Source organism: Lepisma saccharinum, chromosome 21 (genome assembly GCF_977018435.1).
Source record: "Lepisma saccharinum chromosome 21, izLepSacc3.1, whole genome shotgun sequence".
Taxonomy (NCBI): domain Eukaryota; kingdom Metazoa; phylum Arthropoda; class Insecta; order Zygentoma; family Lepismatidae; genus Lepisma; species Lepisma saccharinum.
In genome coordinates this window covers 38,583,705-38,601,008 of record NC_139249.1, presented here as the reverse complement: position 1 = coordinate 38,601,008, position 17,304 = coordinate 38,583,705, and the positions used below count along the sequence as shown (strand labels likewise).

Here is a 17,304-nt window from a genome sequence, read left to right as displayed (position 1 = left end):
ATGCAAACATATCTGTAATCAATAATTGTCAGTAATCAATTCTAACAAGTTTAATTATTAATAGGCTCTTCTCATTAGTGTAACAAATTTCCTGTCTTGTTTTACATGCAGTTCCAAATCCCTGCTCATCAGTGCTGTACAAATATCAGCCAGGCTCGGGTCTGTATGCAGGAAGAGGCAAAATATTTGTTTGAAATCTGCTTGGGTGCCCGTACCTAATAATAGCATCACAGCATAGCTCTGTCAGAGATAGGGACTGTGTTTCTTCATAATTATTATTCTTGTCAGTAATCAATTCTAACAAGTTTAATTTTTAATAGGATCTTCTCATCAGTGTTACAAATTTCCTGTCTTGTTTTGCATGCAGTTCCAAATCCCTGCCTTGTAGAAATATCTGCCAGGCTCGGGTCTCTATGTAGGAAGAGGCAAGATATTTGTTTGAAATCTGCTTGGGTATAATTTTCTGAAACCTGTACCTCATCACAGCATAGCTCTGTCAGAGATAGGTACTGTGTTTCTTCATAATTATTATTCTTGTCAGTAATCAATTCTAACAAGTTTAATTTTAAATAGGCTCTTCTCATCAGTGTAACAAATTTCCTGTCTTGTTTTGCATGCAGTTCCAAATCCCTGCTCATCAGTGCTGTAGAAATAGCTCGGGTCTGTGTGTATGCAGGAAAAGGCAAGGTTGAAATCTGCTTGGGTATAATTTTCTGAAGCCTGTACCTCATCACAGCATAGCTCTGTCAGAGATAGGGACTGTGTTTCTTCATAATTATTACATTAGTCATAATCAATAAAATATAATTATATTCAGAACAAAGCTGTATAAGATATGACAACCTGCAACAATCTGGATGTATAAGATGTTTTATTGTTTCTGTATTTTTCAGGCTCTCTTGTTACAATCTTGTTTCTCTCTGCAGCCATCACTATAACAATATCTGCCAAATTTCCTGTCTTGTTTTACATGCAGTTCCATCCCTGCTCATCAGTGCAGCTCTGTCAGAGATAGGGATTGTGTTTCTTCATAATTATTACATTAGTCATAACCAATAAAATATAATTATATTCAGAACAAACCTCTATAAGATATGACAACCTGCAACAATCTGGATGTATGAGATGTTATGTTTCTGTATGTTTCAGTCTATCTTGTTACAATCTTGTTTCTCTCTGCAACATTGCCATCACTATAACAATATCTGCCAAATTTCCTGTCTTGTTTTGCATGCAGTTCCAAATCCCTGCTCATCAGTGCTGTAGAAATGGCTCGGGTCTGTGTGCAGGAAGAGGCAAGGTTGAAATCTGCTTGGGTATAATTTTCTGAAGCCTGTACCTCATCACAGCTTAGCTCTGTCAGAGATAGGGACTGTGTTTCTTCATAATTATTACATTAGTCATAATCAATAAAATATAATTATATTCGGAACAAACCTCTATAAGATATGACAACCTGCAACAATCTGGATGTATGAGATGTTATGTTTCTGTATTTTTCAGTCTCTCTTGTTACAATCTTGTTTCTCTCTGCAGCCAACACTATAATAATATCTGCCAAATTTCCTGTCTTGTTTTGCATGCAGTTCCAAATCCCTGCTCATCAGTGCTGTAGAAATATCAGCCAGGCTCGGGTCTGTGTGTATGCAGGAAGAGGCAAGGTTGAAATCTGCTTGGGTATAATTTTCCGAAGCCTGTACCTCATCACAGCATAGCTCTGTCAGAGATAGGGACTGTGTTTCTTCATAATTATTATTCTTGTCAGTCATCAATTCTAACAAGTTTAATTTTTAATAGGCTCTTCACATCAGTGTAACAAATTTCCTGTCTTGTTTTGCATGTAGTTCCAAATCCCTGTCCATCAGTGCGGTAGAAATATCAGCCAGGCTCGGGTCTGTGTGTAGGAACAGGCAAGATATTTGTAGTTGAAATCTGCTTGGGTTTAATTTTCTGAAGGCTGTACCTAGCAGCATAGCTCTGTCAGAAATATAGACTGTGTTTCTTCATAATTATTATTCTTGTCAGTAATCAATTCTAACAAGTTTAATTTTTAATAGGATCTTCTCATCAGTGTAACAAATTTCCTGTCTTGTTTTACATGCAGTTCCAAATCCCTGCTCATCAGTGCTGTAGAAATGGCTCGGGTCTGTGTGCAGGAAGAGGCAAGATATTTGTTTGAAATTTGCTTGGGTATAATTTTCTGAAGCCTGTACCTTATTACAGCATAGCTCTGTCAGAGATAGGGATTGTGTTTCTTCATAATTATTATTCTTGTCAGTAATCAATTCTAATAAGTTTAATTTTTAATAGGCTCTTCTCATCAGTGTAATAAATTTCTTGTCTTGTTTTACATGCAGTTCCATCCCTGCTCATCAGTGCTGTAGAAATATCAGCCAGGCTCGGGTCTCTATGCAGGAACAGGCAAGATATTTGTAGTTGAAATCTGCTTGGGTATAATTTTTTGAAGCCTGTACCTAATAATAGCATCACAGCATAACTCTGTCAGAGATAGGGACTGTGTTTCTTCACAATTATTATTTTTGTCAGTAATCAATTCTACAATAATAGGCTCTTCTCATCAGTGTAACAAATTTCCTGTCTTGTTTTGCATGCAGTTCCAAATCCCTGCTCATCAGTGCTGTAGAAATATCAGTCAGACTCGGGTCTGTATGCAGGAAGAGGCAAGATATTTGTTTGAAATCTGCTTGGGTATAATTTTCTGAACAAACCTCTATAAGATATGACAACCTGCAACAATCTGGATGTATGAGATGTTTTATTGATTTTATGTTTCTGTATTTTTCAGGCTCTCTTGTTACAATCTTGTCTCTCTCTGCAACATTGCCATCACTCTGCCACATGTTCTATGATTATATGCTCTAACAATTGTATAATCGATGCAAGAAAATAATTCTAACAAGTTTAGTTTTTAATAGGATCTTCTCATCAGTGTAACAAATTTCCTGTCTTGTTTTGCATGCAGTTCCAAATCCCTGCTCATCAGTGCTGTAGAAATATCAGCCAGGCTCGGGTCTGTATGCAGGAAGAGGCAAGGTTGAAATCTGCTTGGGTATAATTTTCTGAAGCCTGTACCTCATCACAGCATTGCTCTGTCAGAGATAGGGACTGCGTTTCTTCATAATTATTATTCTTGTCAGTAATCAATTCTAACAAGTTTAATTTTTAATAGGATCTTCTCATCAGTGTAACAAATTTCCTGTCTTGTTTTACATGCAGTTCCAAATCCCTGCTCATCAGTGCTGTAGAAATATCAGCCAGGCTCGGGCAATACTGACATGTATTACACACCAGATGAATTCAAAGCACAGAGACCCATGTTGTCATCAACACCTCAAAAAGGAAACAAGTTGTGATTAATGACAGGACAAACATTAAAATTATCTGTGAATTCCACGATACACTCCCTGAAGACACCATATGTAGTGTTATTCTCATAGGTGAAAAATCATATGTTTATGATGTAAGAAATAAGAGAGTCACAGAGCAATTCTAGAAGGCCTCTGCATATTGCACAAGTTGGGCCTGGTGTCCAATTAAACTTAAACCGGAAATAAATATGTGTGTGTGTGTGTGTGTGAAGATGTGTGTGTGTGTGTGTGGGTGGATGTGGGTGGGTGTGGGTGTGGGTGTGTGGGTGTGTGTGTGTGTGTGTGGGTGTGTGTGTGTGTGTGTTAATACGTTTGGGCTAGTTTTAAGTGTAGCCAAAAAAAATATCATGAGGGGCATATTTTTAACAAATTTATGGACAACAATCTTACAGAAGTGCCTCTTATAAGTGTAGGCAAATCAATCTGAGGGGGGTCATACTTTCACAGGAAATTCCCGAGGGCATTTTTACAAAAATCTTGGATTAGACAGGGTTCCACACTTGAGCAAAAAACTCATATGGGCATGTTGAGCTAGGTTTAAGTGAAGCCAAATCTGCCTGAGAGGGGCTCATACTTTCTCGGGTTTATAATACCCTCAATTACACTACTAATTTAAAAAATAAAATATTGTAGCAAGAACAAAAAAGTAAAACTATTTGCTTGCGATTTGTGTTAGCATTTATATAAATAATTAAATAAAACTGTTAAATATTGTAAATATTCGCTATTTTATGGGTACGTCAACACTAAGGTTCTTTGCACCCGTCACATGTCCTTTATTTACAAGTCTGTTACGGACATTAAAACACACCCATGTCCTCGCAGGTACTCGAACCCGAGACCTCCGGATCAAAGCGAGTTGAGCCGACCACCCAACACGCTCGGCTACCGAGGCCGGCATAAAACTGTTATGTTGGCCTTTTAATGCAAATACATAGCCTACTTTTAAATCAGAATGTTAATTGCTATCTAAAAAACAAATGAGCAGACACACGTTTTACATGTTACATTTCATTTGCATGAGGAATATAATAGCTGCTTAAATCTGCTATACGAAGACGTAATTTTTATTTTTAAAAAAGGGAGGGAGTGAGTCATTCATTCATTTATTTCAGTGATCATAGCCCCCCCAATAATTTTGACAAGTCGGCGTCCCTGCTCTTGAGGCAGGCCAGAACATCATGAATTTTTGGATGCGGTCTTCCAAGCCACCTATTTATTTTGTTGTTCCAACCTTCTACAGCATTATTAGTTCTGTGGTGCCTTTGGTTAAGTTAGGTTAGGTTCTGATCGTTGCAATTGGCCTACCATTAATTTGTAAAGTGACCTTCACCCTGTCAAAATCATCGCAATTGTCCTAGATTCCGATGGTCCGATTCTAAAACCACGTGTAGAGGGACAAGTAAGTGTCATTTCAGTGAAAATATTGGAACATTTCGCGGTGCCCCTGTATGTCAGCCACCGCAACACAGGGCGCCGCGGCGCACACTTTGGGAACCATTGCTATAACCTCTCGCCATATTTTTATGATGTAGTGATCATTTGGAATTTCTGCTGGTTAAAGTATACCACATATGTCGTCATGTCAAGGTGCATATGGCATCCTCTAGTGTAATGATCACAGCTCTGTTACGTAACATGACTTTTTACCATACAGCAGCCAGTTATTCTGTTAGCAAATAAAACATTGTTTTATTTTATTTCTTCAAATTTTCAAAATTTTGCAAACAGCTACTTTTTGGGACAACCTGTATTAGATTCTTGTCTATTACATACCTGTGGGCTTCATTCCAAAACCAGAGAACAGTCCATATGGATTTACAACCGCACCTATGTAAAGTAAAATACACAAAAACTCAATATGCTGACCAAGGCAGAAATTTATTTTATTATAAAACATAAACTAAACGTAACGTTTCAACCTTCTAGCAAGGTCTTCTTCAGACTCTGTACCAAGTACAAATGTTTTGGTACAGAGTCTGGTACAGAGTCTGAAGAAGACCTTGTTAGAAGGTTGAAACGTTACGTTTAGTTTATGTTTTATAATAAAATATATTTCTGCCTTGGTCAGCATATTGAGTTTTTCATATCATGGAAACAAGGCTTAATGGTATTATAAAATATACAGTGTAAATAACAGTACCAAATAGATGGTACAGCTGAATGCATTGTAGTGATTAACCAAAAGTGGCAGAAAAACTAAGTACAATAATAATACACAATTGAATTTATTGTGAATCTTCGTCTGAAGAAGACCCAGTTAGAGGGTGAAAACGTCACGTTTTTAGTGTATATTTTATACAATAAATTTTGCCTATGTAAATGTTTTATTAACATGGAAACAAGGCTTAACAGTGTTAACATACATACACACACACACACACACACACACACATATTTGCCAAATTCTTGTCATTGAAAATAATTCACACAAACTGATTTTACTTACTTCTTTGCACGCTAGGTGGCATTCCATAAAGTTGCTGCGTTCCGTCAGCGTTTACGTATAGTGGCATATACTGTACTTCTAGAAATATAGAAATATATACATTCAAAGATTTAGACATTTCAAAAACTAATATCATGCAAATTCTTGAAGCATAAGTGTAACTCCATGAGAAAATGTCACAAATAACACTGGAAGTTTATCGTTAGTAAATGTTCGTATGGAAAACACATTTGATAGAATATTGTTCGTTGGGTCAAACTAAATGTTCAGTGTATACGTAGTACAGTAAAAACTGCATATCCCGGAACCTATATAAGAAGGAAACCTGTAAATACGGAAAAGAGTCCCCAGAACAGATTTTACACCTGAAAATGACCTGCTTAAGGCGGAAACCTCCTTAACACAGAAACGGAACACCATTTAAAGACCAACGAGATGCTTTTATTCTCAGTAAGACGGAAATTTCTTCCTTTATTTTTTTCGCTCGCAAGAAAACAATGCAATACTGTAAGTGGAACACGCCTCTGTTGCCACTCGCTTATCGGTAACATTGTCGATATGAAAGAATGCGCTACAATACTCATAGCTATTACGATTCCGTTTCTTTCTTTCACCTCTTACCCTCTTTCTCCACCTTTCTTTGTCTATTTCTCCTCTGTTCTTTCGTCATCTTTCTATTTTTCTTATCTCTCTTTGTTTCTTTCTTTTTTCTTCACTTTTATCTCAATCTTTCTTCACCTCTCTTATTCCATCTTTCTTTTTTCCTCTATGCACATCGCGCTACGACGCCAGGGGTCCCGGGTTCGAAAAGATACATAAGAACGTATTGTACCTTCTTACAATACTGTAAAAAGTGTATCAACATGTTGTGTAGTTACATAATTGAAATCTCTGCTATGCTTATTGTGACTGTATCGCATATTTATTCATGTACGTACATGCATTAGTACTATACATTATAAGTAATGTGAACTGTAAATCTGTCTTTCCATTATTTCCTGCAGCGCTCTATACTGTATTTAAAGTCAACCCTGTATAGAAGGAAAACTGTTAAGACGGAAAAAATTGCTCGGAACCATCATGTTCCGGGATAGACAGGTTTTACTGTATTAAGTAAATAAGTTTTAATTAACGGAATACTCTTCCCGTTTCCTTATCTTGCGAGAGGTGATGCCATTACTACCTAGGTATAAGCAGCTCATATCTCTAAGAATACGTCAGTTAATTGGAAGTCGTGGTGCTATTAAACGCTATCTTAATGCGACAACATTTATTCCGTTGTTACTGTCTTACGAACTATCAGATTCTATCTCAAAGCAACAAAAATTATGTCTGACAACGTAGTACTTGAACAATGGAAATACAGCAATGGATATCATCATCGGCCTCCGCAGGGAGGATCAGGGTGTCTCTTGACTCACCCCTAGAAATGAGAAAAAATTGGTTACTTATTCGTGTATTCTTTTATTTATCTTTTCTCTATTTCTTTCCTTGCATCTTCCTGCTTCTTGTTCACTTTCCAGTGTTATTGTCTCATTTCTTCTTTACTCTCATTTTACTTCCATTTCTCTGTGTCTCTGTCTTGTTTCTCTATTTCTCTTCCTTCCCCTATCTCTCCCTCTCTCTCACTCTGTCTCTCGCTTTTTATTTTGCTTCCTATCTTTCTCTCTCCTTGTGTTATAACCAGATAGGTTATACTACTTCTTAGTGTTAGTAATATTGTAGATGTAAAACAGAAAATAATTTCGAATAGGACCTGGCAACACTCGAGAGTGCCAATGGAGGACGGAGAAGAGACGGGTGTGTGAAATGTTTCGTGTAGCGAATTTTGTTTATAAATAGTTATTTCTTCATTTGTAATCTACTGTGTAAGTTAGCTGTTACTTCTATATGTGTTCAGTGCATGAATACATTAATCTTCTGTAACACAGACTGTTATTTCTTGTGGAATTAGTGTCTTGCCTGTCCATGTGTGTTCTAGTATACTTTCGCCAATTACCTTCTACACGCTGTTCCTAGGTGAGATTATCCGGTACAATTTGGTTGAATATCACATTCGTTTGTATCTACACCCGGTCACAGTGTTTCTCGCATACTTATTCCTCTTCCTTTCTGCCTTATTTCTTCTTTCTTTCATTCGTTCTTTCTTTCTCTATCTCTCTCTCCGTCTGTCTCTTTCTTTTCCTTTTTATTTCTCTTCGTATGCTTCACTCGCTTTCTCTACGTCTCTCTTCTTTACCTATATTCTTCCTCCTCCTCTCTTGCACACTTTCCCTTGCTCTCCTTCCCTTTCTCTCTCTCTCGTACTCCCTTGTCTAATTTACAATCACTTTTTTTCTTTGGCCGAGAGCGTGAAGTGAAATTCTCGCCACCAAAATTCCCGGATTCGAGTCGCGGCCTGGCCATGGGTTTTCTTTGTGAGTGTCTATTCACAAATTTCATCTAATCATCACTCATCGTTGTATGTGATTAGTAGGGCTCGGATAATTATGCATTTTGCATATTTAAGGATTTTAACTAAAAATGCATATTTCATATGGAGGTGCATATTTGTATGAAAATAAGTTGATGTTGTGCATATTTTTGTACCCACAACCAACACCGAGCATATACTGTATTCATTTTTATTCTCCTCGCTTCTCTTCTCTTTTCTTTATCTTTTCTCTGTCTTTCTTCTTTCCTTTTTCCTGGGTTGTATGAAATGTGGCAAGTATAGTCAACACGCTAGGTTCGTTAACGACCGGCTGGTTTTGGAGTCGACGGGGCGCGCTCATCAGCTATAACAATCACTTTCAACGCACAGTGTTGCCACATCTACTCTCCAGCTGCGATAGGAGAAAGATCTCCACATTGACACGACAGCAACAGCGTATCCGCAGTCATGTGACTGAGACTCCTCGTGGGGTAGACGAGCAGAATGACAGCTGCGCCCATTGGCTGTGTGTGATTGGACGGAAACAACTCGCCAGCTGTTTAACTCCACCTGCGTTCGTAGCGGCGGATTTCTTCAGTTCTTGGAGGTTAACGAAGTAAACGCGCGGATTATACGTCACTCTCACCTCAACAATCCAGTAAGCTGGAAATGCCGCGTGCAAGTTTCTTATCGCATGTAGGTTAATTCCTGCGAGCGAAACCCGATATGTTTAGCTCTTGATCTGTAATGTATTGTGCTTCATTTAACGCAGAATCATATTAATTGAAAGAAAATCTGTGTAGCGAATGAGCATTCAGAATAATGCATATTCATTGCCTGGCATGTAATCTTTCATAGTTTGTAATATACAGTATTTATAAATTAAACGTGTTTTTAAAGTCCATATTTAAGTGCATATTTTACACTTTTTAGTGCATATTTGCATTTTTTTAGTGTATAACTATCCGAGCCCTAGATGAGCCAAAAGTGGCAAAAAGGGGATAATATGTAGCAAAAATACAAAAAATCAAATAAATGGCTTCTTTCATATCTCTTCTTTCCATTAAAGCATCATCCTTTTTTAATGAAATAGGACATGATTTTTTTTACTTTTTTCACATCAGAAACTTTTCTTTATGCTCCAATGAATGAATACCAGGTGACCTATCCAATACTACAGAGTGGGCCTCGAGAAAGTAACCCCAGCCTGAAATGGTTTACTGTGGATCCGCGCTATTTATTCGTGGACCACCCTGTAGTTATAAAACTAGTCTTTTTTGTTCATTTTAAAATGCATAGTAGATATAACAATTAAGTAAATAAATAATTAACGTTTTGGGGTTTTCGAAAATTAAAGTGATTAAACACTTGACTTGGCGATGTTACGTAAAGCTCAACTACAGACACAATAATTATCTCCTATTTATTATTATTATTATTGCTCTTATCAATGATTGATAGTGACTATTTCGTGACAGCTCTTGTTTATAAGGTTCTTAAAAATAGGACTAGACAAAGTTTCATTATTTCAGAAAATAGTCAATATACTGGTGGGCTGATAAAAAAAATGTTGTACGTAATTTAAACGATGAAGTGTTGGGAAAGAGAAATATTGGATGTGGTGCTGTATCTGGCCATTGTTATGTTAAGTAACAACAAACTATTATTATTGTTGTAATTAAATCAAGAAGATGCATTGGGGATACTGATAGAAGAGCAAGTAGAATAGTTCACAGAATATGTGCCGGGTAGCCTGACGGTAAGAGTCTTGCAGGAAGGCTGTGACAATGGTTGAAGGAGTATGTTGGGATATAAAATATTGACAATGGTAGTCATACCCATTTGTGATATAAAGTATAGTGAAAACATGGGAAATATTTCTGTTGCATACTGTTACAGTTCTAGCGTGTACCTACCACCCAAATCGGGAACCGTTGGTCGGGGAAAGCTGAGGCGTTTTGGTCTCATGCTCTGAACCTCCAGCTCCTTCTCGGAGAAGCTCGCCTTTCCAGCGCAGAGATAGACGATCACCTGCAAGATAACAGAATGCGCGTAGATGCTTCTATAGGGACTATCCACCGGAAGGAAGTGCCTTCGCGCGGACGCCATACTTGTAGCACAACAACTTCCGGTTCGTAGGCTCACAACATGCTGCTAAAGGGAGCTGAGATTGTGTCATGTAAGAAAGGAACGAATGAGTGTGTACAAGGAGGATGTAAACTACGATCAGGGCTAAATAATCTTTCACGGATCTCTCTTCATCCATTTCCTCGAGATCTAGGCGCCAAATTATTGCATTGAAGCTATCAGGCGTGAAAATTGGAAGACCATTAGCAGGAGTAGACTGCGCAGTAATGACAACGGAACGAAAAAAAAATACATTCCGATCCAGACTTCGGAAAAAATGATAGTTTAAAAGTAGTTTATTCCCTACACTAAATGTCCGAAATTTATTGAAATTAGCAGTTTTTATTCCAGAAATGCAAAATAAATCATCACCCGAGGGTGAAATTGTGTGTATAATTATATTTTTTTTTTTAGTATCGGGTAATGTTGAATATTTTCCGCTCCTATAATCTCCCAATTTAGTCGGGAAATAACATTATTTTTCCCGTTTTGAACGTCAGGACTTTAAAAATACCCCGTCCTGCTTCCTTCCCTACCAAAAATTTTGCGTCCCGCATCACTTGCACTTCATTAAAAGTAGAAGAGAAATCATTCAAATCTCGATTTTTTCTCTGTTTTAGTGATATGAGCAAAAATATTACTTTTCCTTTCAAAAGATGCTCGGTCATGGCCAGATAGGTTACACGTTAAGTTCTTGAAGTACACACGAACTGTATTAAATTTTTGTGTAACCAGATTTTTTTTGTGTGTGTGTAACCAGAGGAAATAAATGTTTGTGCAACCAGAGGAAATATTTTTTTTGTGTAACCAGAAAATTAAGTGCGGGTACTATTATTAATTTTCGTCTTTTGCAATGGAAATCTTTTCAACATTGATAGATAGAGTGCCTCCCCGATGGCGCAGTGGTAGCCTCGTCGCCTTGTAATCAAGGGGTTCCGGGTTCGATTCCCGGTGGAGGCATATAGTGGTTCGGATCCCAATTTAAACTGTAGGTCCAGTCCCGATTAGCCTCACTGTGCACAAAGTGGACTTAAAACACCAACTCAATCAATCAAATCAACATTGATGGAGAAGAGGTCCTAGGTGTGAACATCATGGTGAGGCAATGGTGTGTCATTGTGTTTGTCCCATCATTAATTTTTCCAGTTTATTATTCATCTTCATCGTCATGTTTAACACAAATAGCAGAAAATTGACTTAAAATAACAATGAGCATTTTGTATTTCTGCGTTCAAACGAGAACGAAACCAGCAAGTGTGCATTATCGCATCCCTCTGACTCGTCCTGACTGAAGAAAAGAAGCTCCTTTTTCCGTTTTTTATATGTCCGTACATCTCGCACTTTTTCACTTAAAACATAAATGTATGCATTTAAGCGCTCTCGCTCTGTAGGAAAAATTACTTTCTTTTTAATATGTAGGCTACAAATATCGCCAATTAAACGACGATCAGCAAATGGATCTCATCCTGGAATAAAGCCGTATTACTTCCTATATGCTCATCCAATTGATATGCAAAGGCCTCTACTTTGCCCTGATCTATCTTATTCTCCTCGTCGTCAACTGCTTTTATATGATCCATTTCATCCGGTATACAAAACGAGAAGAAATGCCACAAGTACGCGCTTGAATTACCTGGCCGCCGTGAACCGGAAGTTGTTGTGCTACAGTTCGACAATCGATTGTGCCGTTCGATATGTTTTTGTTTACTCGTGGATAGCCCCTATACCAATCGTCACCGTTGCTGCCGCGTATGCAAGGACGTATTTAGAGGGGGTCCGGAGGGTCCTTACCCCCAAAAGACTGACCGAGTCCAAACTAAGCAAAATACTTGTTTACTTGTGTATCACATAAAGTTTATCTATTTCCGGAGAAATTACGTAAAGGTGAGGATCGCCTGTGAAAATTTATGCGTATCACTGTTAATAAAGCCACACATAAAAAATATGATCAAGAACTTTACTTTCATCAGCTTTACCTAACAACCTTTTTGGTATTCAAAATTAACCCCATAAAAAAAATGCATTTATTTCTTTGGTAGGACAGCTGATATCGTAACTAAACATCAGCTTTTATCTGTACATATAGCAATATGTCAACATGTGATGATAGCAATTATTATTATTATTAATTGATATTTTAATATTATATATACGAGGGTTGGGGATTAAGTCATGGTAACCCAGTAATAATTCGACAATCGAAGGATGTTTTAATAATTTGTTATATACATCTGAGGGAGTATCCATTATGGATATTTTGTTGGTAGGAATCATGAAAGAAAACCCAAGCAACCCTGTAACATACACATGTATTAATGTGCAAGTTACAAAAACCTGTCTGACCCTGTGACATACGCATGTGCACATGTTACAAAAACTTGTCTGAATATGACAAACCTTCGAAATAATCTCCCGCATTGTCCATTGCACTCTGCCATCGATGTGGAAGACATCCAATACCATCGGCAGCACCTTCCTCTTCAGGCATCCGCTTCATTCACCCTCGTATTAATCTCATGAATCTATTAATTATGAACTTTATTGCTCTATAATACCAGCGGTGCGAATCAGCCCTGGGCATGAGTGTTCCTTGTGAATGTCCCTTCATCAGTTTCATGATACCATCACTCATCCTCATCGTCGCGATTGCCAAAGTGGCAGAAAAGCGACGCTAAATAACAAAAATCAAACCAATAAACCTTATTATTATTATTTCATGTGAGACACTTGTTTTGGATTTGTACCCCTCACAAAATACAGTTCTAGATACGTATGGGGGACACTAAACCAATGAGGACCAAGAAACCCCCACACAATGTGATACCGTTTACAATGCAGCGCTGTCTAGTGTAAGCGTCAATCCTTTCTCCAAAAGGCAACAGACTGCTATCAGAGCTGCACATGTTGATGCCATTTTTCACGTATATGACGAAGACGGACTGCAGAAGAAGATAGATTGTGGTAAATTTTCGAATTTCGAAATAATCCAGTTGTGAAAACGCGATGTGGCAACCCCGCAGTTTCTTCAAACCACCTCACTGCCTGTCTCCGAGTATGGGGAAGATTGCTCACGTTCTGTACATTCCTTCAGTAAAACTATAGGGAGTGTTTTTTTTATTATTATTATTATTTTACATTTAGAAATTTGCTCTGTTAGTTAACCTTTTCCTCGCTCTAAGAAATATGCAACTGATTTGACACACTACTTTTGGTGTTAATAGGGAATTGGTATTGTTTAGAATCATCTTTGGTGTCTTGTTACACCATTTGGCTGTCGAACATAACCTACCACCTTTAACGCTCGATTTCCGGTTTGTTACACCAACTAAGACGTTACGTCACTTTTGGGGACAAGTCAGGGGTCGGGTACCCTATTCTACACCCTCGAATTTTCAATTTTTTTCTTTCATTATGAAGATTATGTGATCCTAATTGTGAATTAAAAAATGGAGCGCGGAAAGAAGTATTTACGAATGTACAGCCGTTTAAAGTTAAGATTTTGTCGTTTGAAATTGTTGAGTCCAAATTTCCCACCGATTCCGGGCTCCGTCCCTGGGGTAATTGACTCACCGCCCCCTACCGCTACCGCGGCCCCGCCTTTATCTATAGAGTCCCTTTTAAAGGCATGTTAGAAATTGGCCGGAGTCACCTGCCCCAAACACAATTTCTCAATGTTTCCGCATTGACACATGAAGATACAAAAAATGAAGGCTAAAATTAAACCTTAGAAGGTAACTTACCTCTTTTTAACAAGGCTAGGCACCGAATTGCGGGTCGAAGTTAAATTTGTAAGTCCAAATATGAAGTAACTCCTACGATGAAAGTCCTTCTTGTCCTTTTCCACAAAATACCACCCTCCACTCCCTTCCCATCATAAAAATAAGAAGTCGCAAATTATTCTATCCCACAAGTAATTTAGGAAAAAAAACCTCCCCTTTACGGCCTGCAGTTGCCAAAAAGGAATAATTAATTCCAATTTCTGAAGTCGCATAAATGAAATCCAATGTCTGAAATGTCCAATCCGATAATATATCACACAAATAACATATCGCAATCGCAAATGTTCCAATTTGCACAAGTCAATCATAAGAAGAAAAAGAAAAAAATCAGACGTGTGTCTGTGACATGAATCCATGATCCGAAATCTTCAGACTTGCGCCTGTGACATGAATCCATCATTCGTCATCATAGAAGTTCTGAAAAACGTCTTTGACGTTACGCAAGGAATTTTAATTTCATAAAAAACGTAAGTTTCGTAGCACGTAGATCTAAAAAATTAACTTCCGCGCTATTTGCAAACACTGTTTGTTATGAGGAACTAAATATTTTCACGAAAATATTTTAAATGTGCCTGAAATCGAGGGTGTAGAAAGGGATACCGGAACCGAAGTCAGTTGCATATATTTTTTAGAGTTTAGCTGACACTCTTAGCGAACAGTGGGCATGCGCACTTTCGTATGCATGGGGGTAGCGAATGGGGTTATAGCCCCTATAGAAAAAAAAATAAACATAAAGCAGTACAACCAAAGTCCCCTTTAAATGCCCTCCGATAACCATTTATGTCTTTGGACAACTTTTAAAACGAAGACTAGAAACGGTAAATAGTTTATGGTTTATCTAGCCCCTATCTAGAAAGCAGCTATGTGATATCCAATTCTGGAGACTTAAGCGCGTACACACTGGTAACCATAGGCGTAGCTACGGGGTGTGCCGGGTGTGCCTAGCACACCCTAATGGGCTGCTTTATCAAAGAGAATTAAAGACAGATATTTCAATAAGAGAGAAAATAAGCGGCAGTTTGTAAGAAGTTGAAAATGTCATTACTTGGTACAAACGTGTGCATTATAGCTGATGAAACGAGTGTCTATAGTTTTTCGATTTTTTGTTGTCATTGGAGAAAGAAGATATTTACTGCATTCTACTCTGTACTGCAGCGCTTTTTTTCTATACCTGTCACAAGCTGCACGTGTGAGAGAGCTTTCTCCAAGCTTACCCAAGTTAAAACTAAATTAAGAGCAACTCAGAAGCAGGATAGATTGGAAGCCCTGCTCTTGCTATTTGTGGAACAGGAAAAAGCTTAGTCTATTGATGTAAATGAAGTTATCGATGAGTTTAAGAACATTGTACCCCTTGACAGACGTCTCTTCTTATAGATGACGTTTCTTTTGATGTATTTGTTTGTAACATTTATGAACATTTTGTGTGTGTGTTATTTCTATGCAATTTTTTCTACTACATATATTCAGAAATTTCCAACACTGTCATTTAGTGAATTTATATTCCTTTACAAACATCAGTGCAGTTAAAGAGCCAAGTGATTGTGTTGCAAAATATGCTATTAAAAAGGTGCAAGACCTCATTTTTTTGTGCACACCCAAATATAAAGTTCTAGCTACGCCTATGCTGGTAACCGCTGCATTGGACACATCAAGTGAAGCTTCTACTGGTGAAATCACAGGTCTTTACGAGACAGTGCCAAACTGTATATGCCCATACAATCTTAGTCTGAATATAATAACAAAACTTCCGTTGCTAAGAACTTATACAATGAAATACCAATAGATCTTACCTGTAAATAAAGTAGTGAACTGCATATAGGTTTCATGAGTAGAAAATCTGAAAGAAGGAACAGTTCGTTCAACATTTAGACTCCAAGAGCAGGTCTTTCAAAGACACGAGATGGAAGTGAATCATGTTTGGAACAAAACATTTCGCGCAAGACATGACATGTTTTGCAAATATGGAAATGTTACAATCGCTGTGTTACAACAAACACCATGTTAACAATGGATGTTCATTGTTTATGCTAATGATAGCTTGTCTCATTGTTACAATATAAAATCAATTTATTGAAGTTGTACTGAAGTTCTGTTGCTTGTGTATGCAGTCTCAAGTAATAATGATAAATATACACAAATGTATGAAAAAGAATCTTTCATCATCAGCCGTTTCGTTCTTAAAAATAATTATGTAGTTCTATACATTTGTATGTTATGCAGGTGAAATTGACGATTTCACCCTTTGTAGGTTAATTTTCCGGTATGGTTAGTGTGGAAAATACATTACAAACAATGAATACCGATTATTTTTGCCATTTTTAACTATCCTTGAATTATTTTATCCTATCTTTATTTGAAAATATATAATTGTATAATAATGGGAGATCCTTTTCTCCTAGTCTAATTCAAACGGTCTGTGGCCTTCACTGTGCACTTCAAGTCCATGTCACACGTAGTTTGAACTTTTGCCGCAGATGTCTCTTCACGTTGATGCCTGACAGTGCCATCTGATGGGATATTTCAGAACTACGTCCAGTCATTAGCTTGAACTTTTGTATTGAAACATAAAACGGATGAATATTCTCCGGTTCGGTAGTGTTTTGTTGATAACAACAGTTGGTGTTTTAAGTCCACTTTATGCACAGTAAGGCTAATCGTGACTGGACCTACAGTTTAAAGTGGGATCCGAACCACTATGTGCCCCCATTTGATATTTAACTAGAAATTAAGATAATTTCATGTGCAAAATTTGAGTCCACTTTTATGGTAAGAGGGGCTAATTGAGACTGGACCTACAGTTCAAAGTGGGACCCGAACCACTCTGAAATTTCGCTTCAGCGGGGATCTAACTCGGAACCCCTGACAATTGCATATGTTCTGAAATTAAAAGACACTTGTGTTTTGAGTTTGAGCTTTAAGTCCAGTTCATGCACAGGAAGGCTGATCGAGACTGGACCTACAGTTTAAAGTTGGATCCGAACCACTTGTGTCTCCACCGTGTATCGAACACGGGACCCCTTGATTACAATGCGACGACCACTACGCCATCGGGGAGGACCAAGACATTTAACTGTATGTGTAAATGTTGACCGAAATTTAATACGAACATAAAATGAATAATTACTGTGATTCTGGACATTCTACTAA

The 17,304-nt window shown here is 37.7% G+C and overlaps 1 protein-coding gene across 1 annotated transcript in view; it reads right to left on the bottom strand.

Moving 5' to 3' along the window:
• The window catches only part of LOC146004059 (uncharacterized), a 35,163-nt gene extending 19,083 nt beyond the window's left edge, over positions 1 to 16,080 (bottom strand). Inside the window, exons 1-4 of the mRNA XM_083142672.1 lie at positions 15,948 to 16,080; positions 10,168 to 10,282; positions 5,839 to 5,916; positions 5,166 to 5,219 (exon numbers count right to left, since the gene is read on the bottom strand). Of these exons, the coding sequence (XP_082998798.1) occupies positions 5,166 to 5,219; positions 5,839 to 5,916; positions 10,168 to 10,282; positions 15,948 to 16,022 (322 nt within the window). The 5' untranslated portion in view covers positions 16,023 to 16,080. The remainder of the gene's footprint in view (positions 1 to 5,165; positions 5,220 to 5,838; positions 5,917 to 10,167; positions 10,283 to 15,947) is intronic.
• Positions 16,081 to 17,304: the final 1,224 nt, after the last annotated feature.